Source organism: Crocodylus siamensis, chromosome 5, assembly GCF_052110815.1.
Source record: "Crocodylus siamensis isolate JL-2025a chromosome 5, ASM5211081v1, whole genome shotgun sequence".
NCBI lineage: Eukaryota > Metazoa > Chordata > Crocodylia > Crocodylidae > Crocodylus > Crocodylus siamensis.
In genome coordinates, this window is record NC_143399.1 from 144,444,441 (window position 1) to 144,470,385 (window position 25,945).

A 25,945-nucleotide genomic window follows, 5' to 3' on the forward strand; every position below is an offset into this window, starting at 1 on the left:
GCCAAATACCTCATGAAAAGGCTACCTTGTGGTTTTAGCCCAAGCCTTGCACTTGAAGTAGCTCATAGCTTGACCACCTAGAAGAAATGCCAAGTGCAAATGATGCTGTTGTGGGGGGGCTCATTCTTTTTCAACTTTCTTATGAAAGGTCATAATTTTCTGCTGACCTATACTTACAGCAAATTATAAAGCTAGCCAAAATTTGCTGACCTGTCTGTCAGATGTAGGGAACCAAGGGTCAGCCTCATTACCCCACTTGGTGTATTTATTCTTGTTTCCACACCAGGAGTTCAGGCAGTGCACCAATATGTGTAAAGAGGGTTCTTGCTCCTTATTACAGCTCTCTCTGGTTCTGTTTCATACAACCCTATTTTTTAATTAGAACATTGCAGCAGCTGCAAACCCTCAATATGAGGATGATCTCTACCATGGCGTATCGATGGGGCTTGTTGTGACTTTAGAGTCCAATCTTTGAGCCACATATGTATTCACAGAAGTTGCAGGTTTTTCCACAGGTCTTCCTTCTTCCATTTCTTCTCTGCTTCAAGAGTAAGACACTTTTCTTTGAAGTGGGCTGCCACTTGGTTCAGGTTGTGGCACCACTGGAGTTAGTTAGCAGCTAGTTCCTCCCAGCTCTTGATGTCAGTATCCATTTTCTTGAGATATACCTTCAGTGTGTCTTTATAGTACATTTGTGCAACCACCATGGGTTAAAACTACTGGATTATGTCTTGCTTTTATGTTTTTTCACACAATGCCATGCTGAGAAGATAATTTGTCTCCTAGTGATTAGAAATCTAATACTTTTTTGTGATTTATTGGGAGTTGCACATGTGCAAGGGAAAGCAGAATTTGGCCCAGAGTTTGTGAATTTATGCTGTGGAAACTTGCCAGAAGGAATAAGACCATCAGCGACTCCCTGTCCCCCAGGCTTTGCCACATCTGCTCCATAATTGAAGTGCAAAGAAAGTCACTTAAAAAAACTAGGTCTTTTTCTAGCTGTTTTTGATTATGTATTCATTATGTTGACAAAGAAAATATACAATAATTTGGAGACAGTTCTGAGGCCTGGTTTAAGACATTGAAATAAAAAACAAAACTGAAAATAGCTATCTGAAGGATATCTTGTATTAAAGGTAAGCTCTAAGAGGGGCACATCATCAGCTTCTGAGTTTGCTCAGTTCGTTCCATGCCTACTCTGCTTTACACTACCTGAGAAGCGGACCCAAGTACACGCAAATTCAGGATGACACGGCCACAATGCCATGCCTCACAGCTATTCAGGAGTTTGAGGGAATGGTTTCTGAACCAGTCAAATTCTAGCCCTACCTTCCCATATGAGGGTGGCCTACCTGCAGTAGACTCAGTGCAGTGCAGTCTACTACTGTTTTTTTTTAGGACAGCAATGGAATTAAAAGACTGCCACTAGTCTGGTCCTTTCTTCCTTTATCTCCATGGAAGACAGAAGGCTCTCCAGAGTAAAAGTGCTGCTGGTTCATAAGAACTGACTTCCCCGTTCTCATCATCACAGCTCATCTGAGATACATTAGGGTAGACACTGAGGATTGCGTTTTCTGATAGTGTGAGCTACAATCCCCCTTACAAGGAAAATTAATAAACTCTATTTAGAGGATGTACCTGGAGGGCTGTGAGACTTGAATGACAGATCCAACACCCATATATAAGTATCACGGTACAGGAAGGATTCAGAACCCCCAGGAGATGCTGCTCCAGTCCCTGCTGAAATAGCAGCCAAGGCTCGTGTGCCTCCTTTTGCACTAACTTCATGCCAAGACTCTCTCCCTCCTTCAGTCTTCAGTTGCATCTGGTGGCCTATACAACTGTAGCATAGGTCCAGCCACGTCATGTGCAAGCAGATAGAAAGGTGTGGAAAACCTCTGCATGACTGATGTACTAGGTGGCTGTATAACAAAACCATACTTGCGTTGCTGTAGTATGTGTCTCCCTTGACTGCTATGCTGCTGGATAATTTTGCCCTAGATGGTTGGACCTTATGAAATTGAACTTGGTGACTGGGTATTACTGGGCACATCTACACAGGCGTACTAATACTTCCCACTCTGAAGTACCCTCGTGTCCCAACCAGCCATGTCAGTGTCTGCATGTGCACTGCTGCACATGAAAACATTCCACAGCAGTAAAGTACTTGTATTTACAAGTACTAACATGATGCGGAGTTTATTAGTTTCCTGCAACCAAATAGGGCCGCACGTATAGATGGCGAGATGTTTCCTGTGAAGCTTAGTAGGCAACTCTGCAGTAAATGCCTCATATAGATGCCCCCATTGCGTGCAGCTTTTAAGACTAAGAAGCATAACTTTAAGTGAATTGTATGTTATCCTCTTTCCTGAGGTATCAAACGTGTATCACGTTGGATCCTATTACAATGAGATAAACATGTCAGTGTATTTTCCTTTATTATTTTACTTTATTTTTCATTATTTGGCTTGGGTGTATTACTAGTGAAACGCCTCACTCTGACAACACTGGAAACCAGTGTCCTTTCCCAACCCAGATACACAGACACAGCAGTACAGCCTTCCCTACAGTTCTGCCAGTATGCATCACATCTAACCTGAGGCATGACCTCTAGGGGTGAGAGTATCCATATCTATTTCAGTATCTATATCTTTGGTCTATTTTCTGAATCTGCCAACAAAGATACCAGTTATAAAAATGAATGTGATCATATGGGAACTGATCTACTAGGCATCAGCTTGGGACCACACCATTTATCACAGAACAATAAAGTAGCCATCAGCTACTAATGACTTGCCACTAACAAAGTGGGCTGGATAGGAACCGGAGACATAGAGGTGAAAGGTTCTGAATCGCATACAAATCTTCTGTGTCTTCCAGTTCTTCCTTCTTGCAGGGCATTATTATATGGAGAAAAACACAGTATTTAAAAACCATTTCAACTCAGTTGTGCTGATATATCTGCTCTCTAAGTATAGATATCTGTCTAGAGGGAAACTAAGCTTCATACAATACCTGACTGGAAAGTATTTATTAGAGCTCTGTGAAATATGCATTAGCCGCTTTGGTCTGATCCTGCAACATGACAAACACCTTTACTTCTCACTGAAGTCAGTGGGAAGTAAAGGCACTCCGCACCCTCCTAGATCGTGCCTTTAGTGAGCAAAATGCTAACAATATATGTTTTGTCTTTTTCCATCTATTATGTAATTGACCACATTATGTCACTGAATACATTTACTGCCAAATTTTGGGGTTTTTTTTTTTTGCAAGCTAGGGTTCGTTTAAGCAGGATATTAAAGAGCCTGTTAAAGCAAAAAATCTGTTTGTAGTACTCTTCCTACTGATGTCACAGGCACAGCAAGGACATCACAAGGAGGAGTCAGATTACAGTAAGAATGGGCAGTGCAGCATGCAGCCAGAGTAAATGCTAAATCAGACAGGGATTGTATCAGGGATAAGACTGCCTGCAAAGCACTCATCCTGAGGAGGCACACTGCTCACTCACTGTTCTGATGCTGGGAAATTTCCACATAATGTAGAATGAAAGAGCTCTGTTTTACATGTCAGCCCTGTGCAGGAGCTAATGCTGAATACACAGCGGTGGGATTCTGACTGCATGATTAATGAGAAACATAATGTATTTTGGTAAGTGTTAACTATGATGATGTAATTCTACTTCGGCTCGCATCTTATCAATAGGGGTAATTATTAAAAAAAATGTAGATCTAAGAACAATTCACTCTGATGCATACCTAAAACTGTAAACTAGAAAACCACATTGGTTGTGCAATTTTAAAGGATTCCATTGTCTGAGGAATGTTTCTATTTTAATAGGTTATGGCTTAGTTTTAGCTGCTAAAAAAAGAGAGAGGGAGAGAAAGATGAACTCATCCTAGGTTTGTCTTAAATGAACTTGTGTTTCACCAACTGGGGGGGGGGGTGAGAAATTGTTGTGGAGCCAGAGAAGTTCCAGACAAACTTAATGAAATATATGAGGTACTGCTGCACTGTTTATGTTTTAAAGTCAGAGTAAGTACTGAGAATTTCATTCAACATTTTGCTTTTAAAATTTCTAAGACGGAAAGAGGAAACAATGCCTTATTTGCAGTGGTGTGTTTGCCGAGTATGCTGCACTATGCAGCTCACAGTTGTGGGTCTGACTGCAAGCATACCATGAAATACATATTATTTTAAGCCTTCAGAGGTCTCAGAGCTGTTAAATATTTGTGCAGAGTTTAGTTTCGTTGCCTGATGGAAATCTTCCTTAGGTTTACAGCTGAGCTGGCTGCATACCCTAAAAACATGCTGGAGCATGGATATGTTAGCAATGTAGTGCTGCAATACAGTGTTGGGATGTACAATTGCAATGCAATGCTGCAACTTAATGTTGGCAAATAGCTATATCTCTCTCTCTATATATATATAGATATATATATGAAGAGGTGGAAGAAAATTCTATCCTTTGATCCTTGAAGTCTTGTCCGATGCCAGCATGAATATATATAGCTGCCTAATATTTAGCAGTGAACACACAGCAAGAGATCTGGAGAATTTCTGGGACATTCAGCCGCTTTTTCTGTCTCATTAAATATTAAATCAAGAGTTCACTTTAAGCTTAAAGAAGTATTTCTTTGATATTCCAGTAGGCTTCTATCATGTGAATGCCTTGCTATACATATCAGAAGGCTTTTTAGCATAGCCATTATGTCCTCTAAGAATCTAAATTGTATAGGCAGGAGGGAATCCCAACTTATTCACTAAAGCTGAAATCCATCAGTTGTATAAAAAAACAACTTTCATTTTGCTGTATATTGTCATTAGAAGGGATGCTTTAAATCACAATATGCAGTTTATCCAGATTCTCAGATTTCTTCAATCTCTTACAAAGACTAATTTGCAATGTTTTCGCTCTAATATGTTTTCAGAAGACTGAGAATAGATCACTTATACATAAGTGGCATAACTATTCTTTATGCCAATAAACATTTCAGTTTTGACTGAATTTGGATCATTTAGACTGTCTTTTTAGGATTAAAAAATAGCTGGCAGTAGAATTTCTTTTTGGCTTGTTTTTATCACAGCAAGTGCTAGATATACTCTTTGTAGTGAGCTTTACTACAATTGCCAGCTTGATTGTGGTTAGAATCTCTGGTTTACTTAAGTTATAAGGGCTAGAAGTGCTAGTAGAGGTTAGGTTTGCTTTATTAAACTGCTGTGTATCTGCCTTTTTAACGATATTGTCAAATACATGTAATGTGGGTTGGACTGTTTACTAATGCTACCCTGTTCCAAACTGGATGCACTGCTCAGTGATTCACATGCTAATTTGTTTCTTTGTGTAATGCAAGTTTTTTAATAGGACAAACTGAAATGTAGCTTTCTTGCTTCATGGGAAGCACATCTCTACTGGAGGCTAAGCTAAAGTTTCAGTTTTTAGACAGACAGGTTTTTGGTATCTGCAGTTCAGTTGGAAACGTATGTTGAGATTTAGTAAAAAATTAGCATCCTATTTTCCTTTGAGTAACAAAACCTGCTGAAGAGGGGATGATAAATATCTGTGGCTATTCTAGGAAGTCTCTTACTCAAACTGTCAGAAACCTAAAAACCCATAATCTCACCTGTTCCTAGCATAGTATTGTACTGTTACTATACAAAGCAAAGTCTAGTGCAATATGAACGATGTGTATCACATGTTACCAAGACTGCAAATTTCACCATATGCTATATCTGCCATACGTATAAGATCAATGTTCTGAGGTATGCTTTACTCACTGTAGTAGCTTTTTTCTCCTTGGCTTTCAGCGTTTTTAAAAACATTCCTGTTCTATGCTGTTTCTTTAATGCCTTTCACTATGATGTTAACCCATGTAGAGAGGTGAAAGAAGAAAGGACACACACCGTTGGTGTATATGTGTATGTTTTACTTGCTTTACTAGGCCGTACCACCTAATTGGTGCTTGAAAGTAGCAAGATTGTAGAGCACGTCCTCTGCTGCGTTCCAAGTAAATATTAAAATAATTACCAGGAAAACAAGCCCATCCATCTGGAAACAGGATTTTTATATGGTAAGTATCCAACAATTGAAATAAGTTCCTATGAAACACTCTCTAAGGTTCTCTACCAAGAGAGGTCAGGTTACTGAATTTGGAAGAGGCAATAACATTGCACCTTACTCTGTTGAAACCTGCAACCCCTGGGAAGATTTTGTGTTGACTAGGTATGAGTCTGGTATACAGAATAAACCTTGCTTTCAAATGATTGAACTAATGGACCCTCTTAATGACTTAAGCTTCACTTTTGCCTTCTATTGGAATTTCAATACACTGGTTTCAATAATTGTTAATTTTCGCTTACCCTGCTGTGATTTAGAGTTTGCTGTTTAGTCTCCGTGGATACTTTTGTTGCTTATGGGATTGATTGTGCATTCATCATTTTGAGTTGAATATAAGGTGTGGGATGAAAAAAATCCTACCAAACTGTCAGTGTGTTTGGAGTTAGTGGGAAATAAATGAAAATAATAAATACATGTGAAGTATTTTAGTAATTAAATATTTTACACTGCTTTAAGGGGGGGGGAATCTTTGCCAAGGATGATTATCATGTTAATAATTTAGCAACAGATAAGAGTCTGCTGTGAACATTCTCCACAGATTAGAGAAGGAAGACTGTGGGTGGTTGTCAGTGTCACAGAGCTAATGTTGCAAAGTAATAACAGGGGATCTGCTCCACTTCTGTACCATAAGGTTCTGCTAAGGCAAAAGCTTTGTTATGGCTGGCAAATGTTTTGCTCCAACATGCTCTCTATTTTAAAAAGTCCAGCCTGGAATAGTCCCACAGTCCCATCCCTCTCCTACTATCATGCACTTCACAGACTGGCACTGTGGGCCAGTGAGTAGAGCCTGCTTATCTTTCAGTGCAGTTGTAATGGGCTTTTTTTTTTTTTTTACTGGTTGGGTCAAAAGGCACGTTTGTGGCAAGTTTGTTGGGTCTGGATATGATATATGGGTCAGTCTTTTGCAGGCGAAGCCAAGGGGAGGGCTTATTGTGAGGGTTATGCACAGTTGTAAGCTAGCAGCACGTTTCATGATAATTGTCAACCAGGGGAAACGCTGCAGTGATATTGCAGTTCTGGGACAGTGAATCTTGACAGTGTTCTTGAGAATCCATTAAACCTGTAAAGGAATGGAGATAAAGGCCCCAAAAGAAAGTAATTCAAAACACCATTTAATAAAAATATTAATAGAAATGAAAAAAGTAGAACTTTTACAGCGACAATGAGCCAATGAAATGCTTTTCTCTTGGGGTTCTCCTATATTATGGATGTAAGTAGTTTCCATTACAGTCACTGTAGTGCATCGTATAGAAAACCGTACGTGTTTAATCTGGGTGTCTGGCTTAAAATGTAGATAATATTCTTTAAGGATAAAATTAAAGCACTAATGGGAAAAACATCTAACCCCACAGATTCTCTAGACAAAGTTAAATTCCATCATAATTCTGTTTGCACGGTGGTTGTTTTCAGGTCTAGTTTTATTTTCCAGTGAACAGTGTAGTGGATAGTATCTCTTGTCTACATCCACACTACTATTCTAAGTATCATTTTTTATTTTTGAAATAATTTCTAGGAGAGATTCATGCTTGGTGAGTCATGAAGGAAAAAATTACTCCCCTCCCCCAAATGTCGAAGGCTTTCTAAAGGTGTATATTTAAAAATAAAATAAAATAAAACTTTCACAATAATTTTAGTGAAAACATTTTAACAGTTACCAATTATTTTAGGAGCCTGTCATGTATCGTGCTAGATTACACATAGCAGTATCCTCCCTCAGTTATTCTCTTTATCTTCATATAAGGAAGAATGAATCTGTAAGCATTTTTAAGATTACAGTTTTAAAACTAGTGTTTTGAAAAAAAACAGCGATACTAGGCAATGAACCTCATTGTATTTCATTACCAGCCATCTGCAATAAAAATATGTAGTTAATATATAATGGATGCTGAATATGACAGAAAAATGTAGCTGAGAGCGCCAAATCAGAGCATTCTGAAATATGAAATCTTGTATTTATACTGAAATAATTTTTACAGTGTTCTGGGAGTGAAGTTCGTATCTTGAAACATGGAATATTCATCAGCACATGTATACATTAAAACAGTCTGTTAGAAATTTATCCAATACTGTATGCATGCTTTCAGACTGTATTACAAAAACTGCTCATTTAAAGTCTCTTTGGCCTGAGTGTAGGTATGGAAGTATTTGTGTGGGAGAGGCTGAGGGAAGGGGCATTTAAAAGAGAAATTCACAGATTCATGAAAAATGGTGAATCCCACTGTTACCTTTTGCATGATTGCATCCAAAACAAATGCAAAATTTAAACTGATGGTTTCTGGCTTCACTAGAGAAGGTTTGATCATATCTGTGTGCATGTTTTTAAACTATCATGAATGGACTTTTTTTTGTTTGGGGTCCAATCCTGCTTTTTTACTTAGGAGAGTCACCCACTGCAGTATTGTAATTCAGGATCACAATTCAGAACCTACCATTTCTCTGTTCTCTTAGTTGAATGCCTATCTATATATTTTTTCTGTTTTTTTCTTCAAAATTGTATTCAGTACTGTATTTATCAGAAAGGATTTTAAATAGGAACAAAATATACAAATAAAAACAAACTTTTCAGTCATGGATTCAACTTCTGTATGTAAATATATCATGTTTTGATTATGCTTCATAGCTTGGTTGCCATTATAAAAATTCTTGCCATTTCAAAAGTGTTAATCAGGTAATAAGAATCTTTTCAAAACCCTTCCTTCTGATAACGGCAAAGAAAACAGTGCTACTTTTAAAAGCAGAGAAACAGTTGGACTTTGATCTTGAGAAAGGGAATTTTTCAATTTGGAATTAGACCATGAAAAGTTCTTAAAATACAACAAAGCTCATATAGGTCCTGATTTTTAAAAAGGGGGCTATTACATGTCATTTACAGCAAAGATTAGTTTTGCAACTGAAATTTCACAGATGATTGGTAGCATTAAGAGAAAATACAGCATAAGTGGTTGGCTAGAAATATCAAAGTCTAAAGTGTTTGAGATCACACTTGAGTCAAATTGCTAGGGTTGAAATTGGAAAGATTTGTTCTGTTGCAGCATCAAGTCTTTATATTGCAAAGGCACATACTGTAGATCAGCTTGTACTGAACACAAACACTGGGTTTTGCAGAACTTTAAGGACATCTTTTTATTAAACATATTTGGAGCTAAAAATTGTGTGTGTGTTTGTAAAATGCCACAACTTCATATGTCTCTGAGACCACCTTAGCCCTTGTCCTCTGGTCTCTCTTTTTGGTTTGCCAATCACACACATGTTCATTCCTCTGCCCATATACACCCATTTCACAAATATATTTTTCCTTTTGCCCATACCCTGATTGCCCACCACAGTCAGAAACTGGGTAAAACAAGACATTAATCAAAAAAGTTTAGATTTGTGCCACTGTCGAAAAGAAAAAGAAGCATTACTGTCATTTGTAATCTGTATTATAGGGGATATCTTTAAAGCTAAAACACCATGCATATCTGTTACTGATTCATAATAGTCTCTTAAATACAACAGCTCTGTGCCTGCCTTTATGCTTAAAAATGATGTTAATTTGTAATTTTTATCTTTTGAAAGCAGCTAAGATTTCTTGAGTCTCTTAGGCATTTAAACAAAATAATTTTCTCACTTATTTGTCGAATTCCAGTTTGGTAAGATAGACAGCTGTTAGAGAATATCAACTTTATCATAGAATCATAGAAAATTAGGGGTGGAAGGGACTTCAGGAGGCCATCTAGTCCAACCCCCTGTTCAAAGCAGGACCAGCCCCAAGTAGATCATCCCAGCCATGGCTTTGTCTAGCCAGGTCATAAAAATCTCCAAGGATAGAGATTGCACCACCACTCTGGGTAACTGGTTCCAGTGCTTTACTAGCCTCCTAGTGAGAAAGTTTTTCTTAATATCTAACATGAACTTTTCTAGGTGCAACCTGAAACCATTGTTCTTTATTCTGTAATCTGCTACCACTGAGGACAGTTTAGCTCCATCCTCTTTGGAACGACTTTTCAGGTAGCTGAAGACTGCTGTTACACTACCCATAGTTTCTTACATGACTCACACTTTTTCCCTAAAATGAGTCCCATGGAATTGGGGTGCTTGTATTAAGTGAGGAAGCTGATTTTTCTGCCCGGAATAGAAGCCCACCTTTTTTATTCCTGCTCCAAAACCAACTGCCCATCAACATGTGTGGCATTTCTTTTTAGGTAAATGGGGAATCAGCTAACTTAATGGCTCATTATTATTCACTCCAGAGGTATTCATAATCATCTTTCCTTTTCAAAGGTCTTAATGTTCTGTGAAACAAGGTAACCTTTCTTCTGGCAATTCTGCTGCTTGCTTCTGGTCTCTCTTCTCCTATTTCACAGCCTTGCAGACCTGTTAGCTCTGCCCCTGCTCTATGCTGCTATAACTCTGAAAAAATCCTTTAATTTTTTCACTTTCATTCTGCCTTCTCAAACACAGGGTGTATATTTTATTCCAGGGCATGTTGTACATGATACAATACAGTATTCTATTCAATGCATTAATTTTTAATAACTTGGCTGACTGGCCAAACTAGTGATTTGAAAATTAAAGGAGAAAACATTTAATCATTGTCGAGCCAGGTTCCAATATAATTTCTTAAATTACATACTGCTTTACTCTACATATAGTCCCCTTGTTTTCAGAATGTAGAATCAGAATCCAGAACTTGGTTTACAAATAAAGCTTGAAAAGCTCCTTGGTATTTTACAACTTGCTTAAGTTTGACCTAGCGATACAGATACAGTAAAGATATTACCTTGAAGTGCCTGCTAACACTATGTATGGCCAGTTGATATTTTAGCAGGATATGGTAAGAGTCCAAAAAGCTTTGACTTCTATTGAGAATTTGTATTTTGTAGAGGGAATGTGTTCTATAAATTGGGAAACACATCTCTTTTTTTGTCTTTATAAACGGAAAAGGTCTGGCTCTGGGGTAGGCTCTGTCCCTGTATTATAAACATTTGCTTTACCAAGCTTTGAACAAATGAAGAAATGGTTGGGTTGGATTGAATTTAATGTCTGATTTCTATTTCATCAGTGGTTTCTTCGTTTTCCCTCTGTAGTGAAAGTGCAAATACATAAGCAGTTTCCAGCTCATTCAGATGTTAAAAACCATAGAATTTTTTTCAGCTTCTTTTGTTCTTTTTGACCTTGTTTACTCACAGCTTGTTTACTATGGAGTGTAGTAACTTATGAGGACAGAAGGAGATAATGGCTGTGTTTTCCAATACTGTTACCCATCACTGTGTTAGGAATCAATATTTTAAAAAAGCAGAACCTTGACAGGATCTGCAACTGTAAATGCACAGGAGAAAGGGAAAAAATAGACAAGCCTTGGCACAACAGTCAAGATCAGTGCACTTCTTCCTAAGCCAAGTCATTTTTCAGTAGAGACCTGGGGCTCCACCGTACGTACAGTCCAATGTTTAGCAAATGAGTTTTTGTTCCCTAGTATTTACCTGTGAAAACCAATCCACTCACCTCTTGTCAAGACCAACCACTTATCAGAAGCATTTAGTCTGCTAGGTAAGTGACTATTATATAGCAAGCAGCACTGTGCATTTATTTTTCTTTTATTACTAGTATTTGGTGCAGCTGGAAGCAGCAGATTCTTCTACAGTACGAGTTACATGAGCTTGTCTGTTCCTGGGAAGCATTAAAAAAGAATCAGCCCCCTTAGCTGCTTCTCCCTAGTGCATCATCTGCTGTGTTTGTGACCCTTTGTGAGGCTCAAAAATTAAAAATAAGCATAGATAAAAATTCATCAGAAGTGAACTGTGTAACCTTGCAATTCAAGGGGCCATTAAGGGTAAATTCAGACAAGTCAGATAGGTGGTAGAATGATGTGCATGTATGTGTGTGTATGCATGTGTCACAAAGCATTTTCATCTTCTGACTCTGTCCATGAAGGAATGTGAACCATACAAGTATAGGTGCTGCACGGCTATTTTAGGAGAATATTTTCAATTGCTTTTTATGCATTCAGCACTAAGACATGAAATAATCACTTGACAAACGCTGTCCCGCCAAGCCAGACCACAACCTCTCTACTCAGCAATATAAAGTGTTTAATCTGCTGCGCCATATGCAGTAGTGTGCCAATTATATTAACCTCATAATGATATGTTTAATTTCTATTGGCTCCAATTCTGAGAGGTGCTGAATACTTATAATTCCCATTGGCCAATACTAATAATTTTCTATTCCACTTTTACTGACAGAAACCATGTACCTAACTCCTTTCTAGTTCAAACGGGCTGTTGGTTTTAATGCATGTATTTTATAGTGATTTTACCTGTTGCTTCTATCCTGTATATTTCTTTGAGTTTATAGTCATTTTACCATATACGATCAAAAACATTTCTGTGCAAATCCTGTCAAAATTTGCATCACAGTCCAGCATTTTATAGAAATAAGGCTAGTCAGAGACACAGAAATAATGTTGCTACTTTTATGACCAGAGCCCCAGTAGTCTGCATCTTCCTCCTTAACAGCTTGTGCTCTACGTTATTTTCTAGCAGTACTCAGATTTTCAAACTACAAAACAATGGCTTGAAAGAAACACATGGTTGCATATATGGAATGCATATAGGCATGCGTGCATGGACGTACATGCTAAGTACTTTTGTAATAAAACACAGATTAAAAGGCTGAAAGTGCATACAACTAGAGTAGTGATTAAAATCTCTATCAAAGCTATAAATAAAATCAAAATGCAATTCTGAAGGCTTTCTGAAATAAAATAACCAAATTGGCAATTTACTTTAAAAGGGGTAAAAGTTCACAGTCATATTGGTAATATGTATTTACAGTGCTAGTTGCAAAGGACAAAAAGGCAGACAGTAACCACTCTACCACTGCACTCCTCAGATAACCAGACAAAACTGTTTCATTTTGCCATTAATGGCTAGTTGGGAACATAACTCTCATCAGATGCAAAGATCAGCATTTAGAGAAGAAAATTAATTTAAATTGCCTAGAATTAACCTTGTGAAGGCAATGTACAATGACGTTCTACATCACCATTGACACCTAGACAACTTAATAGTGTTAAAAAAGATAATGCAGAAAGGTCATGCATTTCTTTATGTTGCTTCTGATTTTGCAGCTTAATGTGATTTCTAAATACGAACAAATCAGAATGCATTTATTGGCTGAGATCTTTAACATAGTCCTATAGAAGAGTATATGCCAGAGCTAGAAATGGGTGGATATTTTTGACTGGCACGTCTACAAATATTTAATTAAATTAGATATGACTGTATATGCATGACTTCAGTATTTGCTTTCTGTACATTTTTATAGCATACTAGCAAAATATTCACAGTAAAAATATAATCAAGTATTTGTAGAGGGTGACTTAAAATCCTAGTATATTAATGACACACAGACTAATTTTAAGGGTTGTCCAGTTAGAGAATGGAAATAATGCCCTTTGACCCATGTGTCCAACCAGCAGATTTTGAACTCTGAAAATTGGATAACTTTTCATTGCAAAATAATAAAAATTATTGGGGTATATTTGACATTGTTAATACATTTTCTTATTCTGATTTTCCCTAAAAGAAATTTACTACAAATTATTAGTCCAGCACTAGAAGGTTCACCTAGGAGGGTAAAACATGGTATTCCATAATATTTAAAATATTGAATAGCATGCTCAGTTTCAAAAACTTTGCACATTGCCTGTGATAAATACAGTTGTTCAATATGTGCAGTATTCTCAAATGAGCCATCCATATTGAAAGTACCATATGGAACCTTAGTGCAAATATTGAGGTAGACTTATCAGTTTGTATCAAACTAACACAAGGAGTTTTTAAGTCCATCTCTGTGTAATATAGGTTGGCAGATTTTGTCTTTCTGATACAAAAATGGTATTAGAAGCTAAGGAACCCTAAAGTACAAAGCTCCACACTGATTCTGGTTTTTAATGAGAGTCCTTCTCAGCAACAATTGGGGAAGTATTGGGAGAAGGAAGTAATCATTTGTAATGAACTGTGGAATGTGTTGGATTGCATTAATAGATTGCTTCAAATCAATTTTAGTTAGTGAGAGCAGTAAACACACTGGACCTAATCCTGCAGTCCCTGTGCATACAAAACTCCCACTGACTTTTGTAGGATGACAGATTTGCCTATGTTGGTATGCTAGATCAGGCTTACTATAATTCAAATAATTGTCAAATCATTTTAACAATTATTATGTATAGTTGCTTCACTATAAATGTTTGCAATGTGAATTAAATGTTCTTTTAACTTACTAATAGATGGCTTAGAGTGGTGAGGGCCAAGCTTTTAGGCAGACATGCCATACTTTAGCCCTGCACTCATCCTGAGTGCCTTTGCAACCCCTTCCCCTGCCCAGTCTGCTCTGCTGCTTTCTGTTCCCTGCCCCGCACTCCCTGTCCGATCTGCTGCTCTACTTTCTGCTTCCTGCTCTATCTGCCACTGTGTTTCCATGCTCCATCCCATTGAATTTCTTTTGGTCTTTCTGTTGAAATCACCACTGGTTGACTGTCAAAACCATGTGACCTGCATTTCAGGATTTACAGAAAGTGGTATGAGAAAAGTCAACTGTTTTCTGAGAGCCAGAAAGTAGCTGTCTAATGGCATCCAGGGCTTTTCATATGAATCAGGTTTGAAAGAATAGCCCACAAGGGCTTTTATTTATTCTACATTTTATTTACTTGACATAATTGGTGGTACCATTAAAGATAGTGTCATGAAACATTAAAAAAAAAGGCTTGGTTGGTGAACTTGAGCTCGTTTACTCAAGGATTTTGTATCAACTATGTACAGTTATAGTTGGAGAGAAAAGCTAAGGCAGGGGTGTTAAACATATTGCCCATGGGCTGAATCCAACCTGTGGAGTCGCACTGTTCAGCCCCTGATGCTGCTGCTATGTCTCAGCACACCAACATGTGGCATGGCATGTGTTGGACTAGCCTTGCAGGTAGGGCCCAGGACATGCACTGGTGTTGCTTGGACTGGCTGCTCTGGGGTTCTGCCACATGAGCAGGTTTATGCAGTGCAGATTTCAGAGTCACTGGAATGGGTACCACGTGAGGCACAGTCTAGCCAGGGTCATGTAGATCCCAGATCAGCTGGAGCATGCTATATGCGGTACCCACCCTAGCAGGACTGCACCACACATGAAGTCCACTCCAGGGCACGTGCTGCACTCAGTATTCATCTATCCAGTCCAGGACCCGTGCTGCATGCAGCACCTGCAGTTGCCACCTGTAGCACTGGTCCTGGACCAGCTGCAGTGGGGTCCATGTGTGGCACTTCCCAGAACAGGTTCCCAGACCTGGTATCCATGATACATGCCCTCAGCCAGACCGTACCTTACATGGTGTCTGTTTGAACTACTCAGAGATCTACACCACATGCAGCATGGATCACAGGCCACTAGAACATACCCTGGATCTGGTATATAGGGAAAGTGGGAGAGGAGAGAGCAGGCATAAGGAGAAGGGGAGGGAAGGGGTTCTGTAATCAGTGTGACACCCCTCAGCTAAGTGTTTTTCATTCTTTTAATTTTTTTCTTGTGAGCAGAATGGGCTTACTATTGCTCTTACAATGTCATCTCATACCACTCTGTTTAAGTTTATGGCCACAAATCATTATAAACCATCCTTTCCAAGGGTTTGTGGCTCAGCCAGAAAATGTTGCAGTTGGATGAAACTTTATTTAGTCTCCAAACCAAATTTTAACATTTTCAATAGAGTGTTTGAAGCTGCTGGATAAAAGTGTATTGAAAAACCAACAAAAATGATTTCTTAGCAAGGCCTTTTTAAAATTTACAGCCCCAAAGTGCCCTTGCATTTTAAAAGTGGCATTTTTGAGAGGTGATATAACTTTAGACTGTTAAAATTTGTGGGAGAGGGAGTGGGAGTTACAAAGTATTATGCCAAAAGAGTGTACTAAGAGGTCAGTACACATGCAAAATATTAAAATACTGAAAAATCAATTTAAAAACTATCCCTAAATATTTATTTACGTGGTAAAACCTATGTTTGCATACTACACGTGTGTTTATGTATGTTATTTTACATCTAACATCAGAGAGTGTTAGGGGTTGGAGTTTCTTTAAGGGATGGGGCTCAGTTGTACCTGTGTTCAAGGTTCAGACACCTCCCTAGATGGAGGAAATTAATCCCAGAATCATGTAATAGAAGTTTTTACTCAGAACCAGGCTTGCTTGGATGATAAATGGCAACGTGAGTTTCAGGAGAAAATGGAAAGAAGCAGAGACATTTATTAAGACTGTGGGGTTTGGAACCCATTAGATATTCTAGGTGAGGGTATCTGCCACAATATGCTGAACTTAAGATATGGTATTTTAAGGTGGAAAAAAAAATTAAGCTTGACCAAAAGGGATTGAAATCTCCGTGATGTTTGATTTTTTTTTTGTCTGCTGCACTGACTGATGAGTTGGCACTCTGACTTTCACATTTTCAAAATTAGCCCTAACACATCTGTGTTTTTACATATAATATAAGATGGACTCAGTGTTGCTTGACAATATGAATAACGCCCTTATTTATGTTTTCTAAAAGAAAATATGTATCAAACTAGTACATTTTTTCATGTATTGAATATGGGCTCTGATTCCTCAAGAGGACTCTTGAACCACTGTGGAACATCTTTCATGTGTAGATCTAGTTGCAGCACTATGCCTTCTCATGTCTTTCTCTGGGAATGTTTCTCCCTCTTTTTATATGGTCTTTTGCAGAGCAATATTAAGGAGAATATATTTAAATTAGGTAGTTTGTATCGAAACTAGCAGAAGAAATAAAATATTTAAGACTGAAGTTCCTTGTTCAAGAGTAAAGCTTTAGTTTGGTAGGGATAATCCACATATCTTTATTCACCTTTGACTTGAGATTCCTCTTCAACCTTAGGGAGGACCTAACAAAAAATAATTTCTCTTACACTTTTTGTTTTTAAGCTATTTTTGCCATTTCTGTTCAATTTAATTAGCTGATGGTCAAGAATGGATCTGCACACAACTGGATGCTTGGGGCAGCTGTGAAACAAGAGGACAGTGGCAACTTCCCGCAGTCACCGTTCCCCCCGCCCCCATCCACTAAATTGGCACCTGGAATGAATGCTGCAGGTGTCTTGCCCTAGTTACTTCTCTGGATCTGTGTGTGCTTCTGTTTAATCCAAAGGACAATTAGTTGTTAAGTTCAGTAAGAGCAGAATCAAATCATTATGTGATTTGCATTTTCCTACATAATGGCAGGAATGATTAAGGTCTATAAACCAACAGCACATAAGGGAATTGTATAACTAGTATCACACCTGGCCATCATTGGCTTCACTAGATGAACAACTAGATACCATTAACAGCTGAGTTTACTGGGGTCAGCCTTTGTTCAGGTGTTCACTACCCCCTCTCCCACCTCCCCTGCCTCCCCCCGCCCATACACACAGGCCAGGTACAGACATTACACATAAACCAGTATAAGTGACCAAAAACAAGTTGACACCCATAACAGAACAGAAGTTTGTTTTTCACTATATGGCCTATGCAAACTGGTATGGAGCAAAGGGAGTCAGTCTAGAAATCAAGGGAAGAGATAATAAGTCCAAAACCTGTAAGCATTTGTGGAGAAAGAGGAAAACTGGTGGAAAGCTCTTGTTGAACAAAGAAGGAGGCATTCTCATGGGCGTCAAGTCACTGCCATGTATCAGTAAGTTGCACAGTTGATCAGGAAACAGCTTGTATAGTTTTATTCATTCTGAGTGGCCTTTCTTTGAGCACAAATGCTGATGTACTTGGTATTTCAGTCTCCTCTTGGTGGACTAGGTTCTCTGTACTCATAGGTACCCTTAGGCTGACAGTTTGTCAGTGTGGCCTGACCTGGCTTAACCTTGGCATATGCTATACAAAAATCACTGTGTAAAGCATCCATTCATAAAGGGATACCTTACTGATGGAATCTGAACCTGAACTCTGCCTGGCCATGTTTTGTGTCCCACCACGCTTTTTATTTTACATGTAGCTTTCAGCCTGAGATTACTTCTTCAGAGCTCTCTTAGCACAGCTGATGCCTGGACAAGGACATGGGGATTTATTATACTTCTGCCATTTTTGGAAATGCATATGTTAATATAGTTAAATTCTCCATCCGTTTGAATACTTTCTGTGAACTTAAATAGCAGGCTAAGTAAGAAACAAAATGCTGATTTTCTACGTGTGGTAGCAACAGAATCTGCATAGCAACACTCAACAGCTGTGTGTGCTGTAGGTCTTCTTAACCCATTTTAAGTATAATTTAGCTGTCTGAAAAGTGTAATAAAGAAATCATGACACTCCCCATTTAAATTCTGTCTTTATCCAGATGAGTTCTACTATTCTGTCCAATTATGCAATGAAGTAGAATAGCCAGAAATCACACTCAGAGAGTCTTCTCTTAGATGAAGATTTAAATTCAGTCTCTTTGTAAAATTGGTAAAAGTCTACTGATGATAGAGGAGCTGCACTTACTTGCATCACAACTAAACCTTGTCTTCAGAACATGGAGAGGACAAGCACTTGTTTTAGACACAGTGCTGACCATAAACCTGTGAAAACTGTAGTTGTTTCAGTTTGCAGGGGGTAGTACAAACCTTATTTTGGCCTTTAGATTAGCTGCTGAGGTTTTTCTTCTGGGTTTCAGGTTGAAACCAGAAAGTTGTCTTCTCCCCAAAAGCATAAATCAGCCCACGTGTGCTTGTAACTCCAGATTTAAAAACCTGGTTTGAGTTTAGAGTTTGGAATGAAACCCTCAAACAGTCAAGATGTGTTTTGGTTTCAGGTTTCGTAAAAGCTTATATATGAAATTTCCACATTGCTCAAATTGACACCTCACATAAACAGATACAATAGATCACAGTCATTGTCTTTTAATGGATAAGGGGTCAAATTCATCCCTGACTTAAATCCTTTTAAGTCAATGGAATTATACTAACAATGAAATTGGCCTCTTTCCCCTGAGATCTTCTCTTTTGCAATAAGTATGCTGTTTTTATGCCATTTCTAGATCCAAGAAACATGGTTTAATCTTTGAAATTGTCTTCTTTAAAGATATATTGTAAAAAATATGGAAATCTTGTGGTACTCTGAAAAGGCCCTGGCAATGTGTTGCGACTAAGGAGAAGTCTAACCTCACGTTTAAGATTTCAGCATTACCACTCTGTCAATGTATTTTAACTCGCTTTTAATGCAGTGCAACTTTTAAAGCAGTCAAAATCCCTGACACTGCAGCTCATTGTAAACAACTTGCTGCTTTTACATGATAATGTAGGTCAGTTATTTGGGGTTTTGGTTTACAATTCAAGCTAAGCATCCCTGATAAGAATTTAATTTTTCATGGGGCAGGCATTAATGCTATTTATGAACTGATTACTACGAAACTTTTTGAAATGTAATAGTATATAGGGCAGAGTTATACACAATGAAAGCAAAAGGACTTAATATAACTATCATGAGTTTTCCCTGTGATGAGATAACATCCACAATTTTGCAGGATTAGGGCTATGCCCTAATAGACATTTGAGTTTCAGTAAATGTTGGATAACTGGTTGTCTCAAATTGCTTTCAAATGTCTTTTTGTTTGCTTTAACAAGGTACTGCCAGATAACCCTCTTACTAGAGAAATGTTATGGGAGAGAGCTTGCAACAAAATGAATCGTGGGATTGTGACCGTATCAATCCAAGTAACAATGCTTGAGCATGTGCCCAGTGCTTGTATGAGTATTGGGAGGGGAACCAACTCCTTAACATCAAGAACTGGAAACTCTATGGAGACTAGCTCAGTTTTGCTGGAGGGATCAGCCAATCAGCCTCACCCTTAGGCACTGGGTCATGGTCAAAGATGATCAGATAACTATAGGTAAGGATGAGCTCCTTGTTCGGCTCAGACTACTGACCTGAACTTCATTGAAGTTCAGGGATGCTAAGATCTGAGGCATTTTTCCAGCTCATCACTAACAGTAAAAACACAAATTGATTATTTAATATCAATTACATTAAGTGTATGTGCTTATCTATCGCCTAAGCCAGATGTGTCAGAGATAGTCTGTGGGCTAGATCCAGCCTGTAGAGCCCTAAGACCTGGCCCATGGATATTGGACCAACCCTGCATGCCACATGTGGCACATGCTGGCCTCAGCCTGTGCACTGTATGCAGCACTGGTTCCAGATGGGCCCTGCATGCTGGCTCTGGGGCTGGATTGGTAGATGTATGCAAAAATAATGGCTGATACAGAGAAGATAAATTACTAACTCTTATGTATTCAATCCTAATATACAAAGAAAAAGGACCTGAATAATAAAAATGAAAAGAAATGCTGAGATAAATGGAGACGAGGTAACACTTATATTTATATCTAGATTAAATATCATAAGGTTTCTAATAATTCTCCTGTATAAACAAATTATGGCTAAGGGTCAGGTAGGAATTTCTTTCTCTTCCTGATACTGTGCAGTGTTTTAGAGTATGTGTGTGTGGGTGGGGGCATCTTATGCCTTCCTATAAATCATCTGGTATTGTCATATATCAAATAAGTACCCTAGTCTGAATGGAATTGTGGTGTTTTTTTCTGTTCTAATATCTGTTTTGGCACTGCAGCATTGAGTGATTAAAAGAAAATGCATGGCTGAAGTATTTCAACCAAGACTTCTCTCTTGAACAGTGGGATGATTGAGAGATGTAGTTATCTGTGCTAGTCTGAAGTCAAGAATCAATGAGTGTGTTTTTACATGTGGCTTTACTGGCTTATTCCCAAGGTTGTATTTTTCTAGCACCATAACATTGAAAGACAAAAAAAAATATTAATCTTGGAATATTCCATTCTTTGGTTTTGGTTTAGGCCTATATCTAAGTATGAATTCGTTTTAGTCAGTCCAAGAAGTATTGAATTCTGATCTATGAACAACATTTGAAAGAAAATAAATTCACCTAATTTGTATGTATATAAAACTCACGCACTAGAGCTTTTAAAATCATAGACCATAGAAAATTAGGGTTGGAAGGGTCTTCAGGAGGTCATCTAGTCCAACCCCCTGCTCAAAATAGGACCATCCCAATTATAACATCTCAGCCAAGGCTTTGTTCAGCCTAATCTTAAAAATCTCCAAGGATGAAGATTCCACAACTTCTTTATGTACCCTGTTCCAGTCCTTTTCTCTCCTCCTAGTGAGAAAGGTTTTCCTAATATCTAACCTAAAGTTTCCTTGCTTCAACTTGAAACTGTTGCTCCTTGTAATGTCATCTGTCACCACTGAAAACAGTTTAGCTTCATTCTCTGATTTAAGAGAATCAATATATATTTTTAATTTCAGTGGATGCATCTACATGAGACACTTTACTGTGCATTTGGCTAATCTAATGCACAGTAAAGCATCATCATCTGCACATGCACAGCAATTACTGCACAGTGTATTAGTCTAATGCACCATTTTCTAGTACCTGCAAATTGTTTCTGGTTAGCCTAGGCAGCAGGAGGTCACAGAGGGACAGGAAGAGCTGTCTCAGCTTGGTGTGATGCTACCTGCCAGCCACATGGAGATCAGGACCCATTCCCATCTCCATGTGGCTGGCAGGCGGCTACCTACCCAGCTAAGACAGTTCTCCCCCTCCCACCTCGAGGTTAGTCCATCTTCCCCCAGCTGGTATGGAGCTGCCTGCAGAGATGGGACAGCTTCTCCCACCCTCTGGACTTCAGGGCTAAGCCCCTGTGTCCTCTGCCAGCCCTGGGCTGGCACCCAGGGGAGTTTGGAGCTCCCCCTGGCTACTGCAGGGGGGCAGAACAAAGCAAGAGCGGCAAGACTGGGCTGCTCCTGTTGGGCACAGTTTGCTCCCAACAGGGGTGCACATGTAGATATATGCTGGGGAGCGTTTTAATGAGACTGAATATCTGTGCAGGCACATTAATTACATGTATAGACACACTCAGTTATAACATTATTGGAACTGCATGGTTAAGGAAAAGGTGTGTTAAAAATCTTCCATTTCTGTGCTCATGCTTTAGGGCTAGATTGGAATATTGTAATACACTTTGGGCACATCTACACATGCAATCAGTCGCAATTAAAGTCACTGATTTTTGCAAAGTGTTTATGTATGCAAGGACTTGGTGCTAAAGTTAGTGGAATAGCTTCAGCAGTGGATGGCAATGACCTGGAACCCTCATCCCCATTGCAGCTGGTGTGCTCTCCCCTGTGTCCATATGTTGATCCTGAAGAGGCAAAAGACAGAAGCCTTATGTGAGAGTTTGCAACATTTCAGAGATAAGATGTTATCCACCATGGGCAGTGTGCTGCCTGGCCTCAGATCAGGGCTCAACTGTGCACAGATGCCCAGAAACCCTGGTAAGCTAGGCAGGCCCAGGCCCAGGCCCAGGCCCAGGCCCAGGCAGATGCTGCCTGCTCCCCCACATCCCTTCTTGTGCCCCTGGAGCTGATGGCCCCCTTCTTAGGGTGGGTCAGGCCAGGCTACTGGCAGCACTTGCTGCCACACCTCCAGACCTTGCTCCCCCCCTCTCTCCATGTAGGCCAACTGCTCTGCTGCACTGCCACCCAACCTATGGCACCTGGGCTTGGGGTGCATGGGACTTCCAGACAACTGGGGCGACAGGCTGGCCACCCCCCACACCTTTCCCAGATGGGGTCTGTTTGGAGAGGTGCCTTGGGGCCAGTCCCCCAACACTGCCCCTGTGCCCCTGCTTCCTGTGCCCTGGACAGTGTGCAATAAGCTGTTTGTGCAGGTGGAGGGGTGACTGAGCCACTATGCTCTGAGTTAATGATCCTTCCAGTGCCCCAGGCACACCTGTGTTCCTGGTTCAGGACTCTGAGCTATGATGGTGTGGGAGGCATGCCTGGACTGCCCCACAACCTCTGCCACTGCCTGGCGAGCTACCTGTAGCAGTGCTACATATCCTTGCCCCCACCCCCACTGCCAAGGAGGACATTACCACCAGCATCGTGCCTTCCTTGGCATGTGAGAGGCCCGTGCCCACCCAGGTGTGGTGACATGGGCTTTCGAATAAAATTTTGAATGGTATACTGCCTCTTTACATGATGCCAGGGTGGGGGGAGGAGGCAGGGCACCCAGGGCCAGGAGCAGGCAGCAGAGCTAGGGGCAGGGACTGGGACCTTGGACAGAGGCAGGTGTTGGGACTGGGAGGGCCCTCCACCAGTGCGGGACTTACCATATGTCCAGGGCTAGTGAGGCTGGTGGCTTGGCATGGGCCTCCCTGGCAGCAATGGCATCTGGCTGCACCTGGTGTCCATAGCCCATGGTGTAGCGGCAGGGTGGGGCACTGAAGGCCTAAGGGACCCTCCTCTGGTGACATGTAACTGGATAGGGCAAAGGCTGAACCAGCCTGCCCCTGCTGGTGTTACTCATATGGTGTGACCTGGGTCCAGGGTCACCAAAATACAGTTCAGCTCCCGCATAAAGGCCATGATCTTACAGGAAAGACTAGAACGATGATTGTAGTTGGTCACAGCCATCTACTGTGCCTGCAAGGCCTTGATCTTAATACACCACTGCTACACTGACCAGGAGTTCCCTCACTTATGGATGCCATCTGGGAGGGCCTTATAAATGTGGGTGTTTGAGCGCCCATCTCACACATACTGCCTCTGCATGTTGGCATGGCCCCAAAACACCACAAGGTTGCCAACCTCATCCCAGGAGCAGTTCAGGGCCTGAGCAGTCGGTATGGTTGTGTGCACATGTGCAGGGCCAAGGATCAATGGAGAAAGTGATATTCTCATTCTGTGCCTGCTCTCTGGGCTCCCCCATGGCTGTCCCTGTGTGGCCAGGCGGACAGTGCTCAGATGCACTCAGCAGATGGGCACAGCAAGGGACTGGGAGCCGTGTGGGAGAGGCACTTTACTGCAGCACCTCCAAAGACAGGGGACACTGCTGGGGGTGAGCAGCAGCAGGGAGCAGGTGCTGGCCCTACTGCCAGAGGCAGCCAGCCAGCAGCCCTGGGGGTATCTCTGGGTTGGGCAAGGGGAGCAGCAGGATGCAGCTCTTTGCAGCACTCACCTGTGGGCAAGTAGCAGTTCTGCAGAGAGAACAGGAGAGGCCGAGGCAGCCTGTGGCCGGTCCAGGGGTGTACAAGGTTTGCTGGGCTCCTATAAACACAACAGGCTCCCTGGTGTGTGTGCCTCAAGGCACAAAATGGATGCAGGCTTTTATACGCTGCAGCTAAGGGCTTCCAGAGAGCAGCCCAGCCCTGGAGCAGGAGAGGTGGCCAGCCAGGAGCCCTGGGGCTGAGCTGAGGCCGATCCCCTAGTGGCTGGGCAGACCCGGCTCTAAAGCTAGTGCGAGGTTGTGTCTACACATATATTACTGCGCATTAACTAATCACAACTAAATTTGATACCTGCATGTGTAGACACATGACTGTACTGCACAGTAAACAAGGCTAATGTGCATTAACACATCTCGTGTAGATGTGCCCTTTGAGAAGGGTCATTGAATACCTATACTTCCTCAGAAGCAGATAAGGAAGGAAATGGCTCCCCTCTTGCTCCAGGAGAGAGAATAGAAAACTTTTGCTGGTCTGTTCATTGATATAAACAAGTAGTATATTGTTTCCTGTTCTGTACCAGGTCAACTCAATGGGTTGGTGTGTGAGGAGTAAAGGGAGTAAGGGTGTCTTGCATCAGTTATGTGGTCCTCAGTACAGTGGCATAAGGGCAGTTCACAGTTCTGTCCTGAATTACAATGTCTGCTGTTTCCCTCAGGCATCCTTTATTGCACAGTTTTTATAGAGGATGTCCTCTCTACTATTGTGCATTTGGTTAGTGAAAATATGACAAAACCTTAGAAAAGGGTTGCAGTTTGGGAATGAAAAGTTGGTATCTTACCAGGACATATATCTAGAGAGCTAAAATGTTGACTGGTAAATGAATTACTTCACGAGAAAATGTTCTGAACACATTGAATTATACCTAGAGATAAGTGCAAGAATCTTAAGCCATCAAAAAAGAAATTACTTTGTGAGATCTGGATACCTCTCAATAATGGAAGACCATCCAATCACAGGTCACAGAAACATGACCCAGGTGATTTTGGGAGTAAAGGAATTGTCTGTAATCTTTGAAAAGTTGCAGTAGTTTTAGATGATTTAGTGAAAACTGTTAGTTCTTCATATTTAAATATAACAGTAGAACCATAATCAACGGAACTCTTCTTCCTGGACTTGGTCGAAAGAGCGAAAGTCCTTGCAAACTTAATTTGCAGAGGACATGCCTTCACTTCCCCCTACTTCCCACTTCTCTGGGCTTCAGTCTACACCAGGCTAGAGATGGCCAAACTGAATTCTATGAGCAAACTGTTTGTGTAATGATGGAAAACCAGGTCTTAGCACATATAAAATTTCATCAGTCCCACAATTCCTTTTAGCAAAAACAGTGAATCTTTTTTAACCTGTAGGAGCAAATCAGGATATGTAGTAAGAACAGCAAACCTAGTTCAAGAGAAACAGTTAATCTCAGGTTCCTCTCTAGCTCTTTTGCCTACTTTGGGTATGGACAGCAAATAGGAAGCTTCGTTGGGGTCCATATTCCTGAGACTAGGGGTATGGTTAGTCCTAAATTCAGTCAGTATTTCTCCATGCCTCTTAAATTTTTTTTAGGATCCTTTCCATACATAACTTATTTGCTAATTAGAGGGTTACAGCTCCCTTCCTTCCAGTTAGTAAGAATTCCTCTGCTTTTCTTCTCTTATTAAAAAAGAGGTGGCACATGCTGACACACGATTTTTGGATAATAATGAAACAGAACTAGTTTAGAACAGGTTACATTATG

The 25,945-nt window shown here is 40.3% G+C and overlaps 1 protein-coding gene across 5 annotated transcripts in view; it reads left to right on the forward strand.

Annotated features, from left to right (window-relative positions):
- ZNF385D (zinc finger protein 385D) overlaps nt 1–25,945 on the forward strand; it is a 739,383-nt gene that overhangs the window by 472,207 nt on the left and 241,231 nt on the right. The window contains exon 1 of one of the 5 annotated variants that reach the window (XM_090046562.1): nt 3,402–3,648. The exons of the other annotated variants lie outside the window; for them this stretch is intronic. Within the exon in view, the coding sequence (XP_089902688.1) occupies nt 3,627–3,648 (22 nt within the window). The 5' untranslated portion in view covers nt 3,402–3,626. Of the gene's footprint in view, nt 1–3,401; nt 3,649–25,945 lie in introns of those variants that run through there. 5 annotated transcript variants of the gene reach the window in all.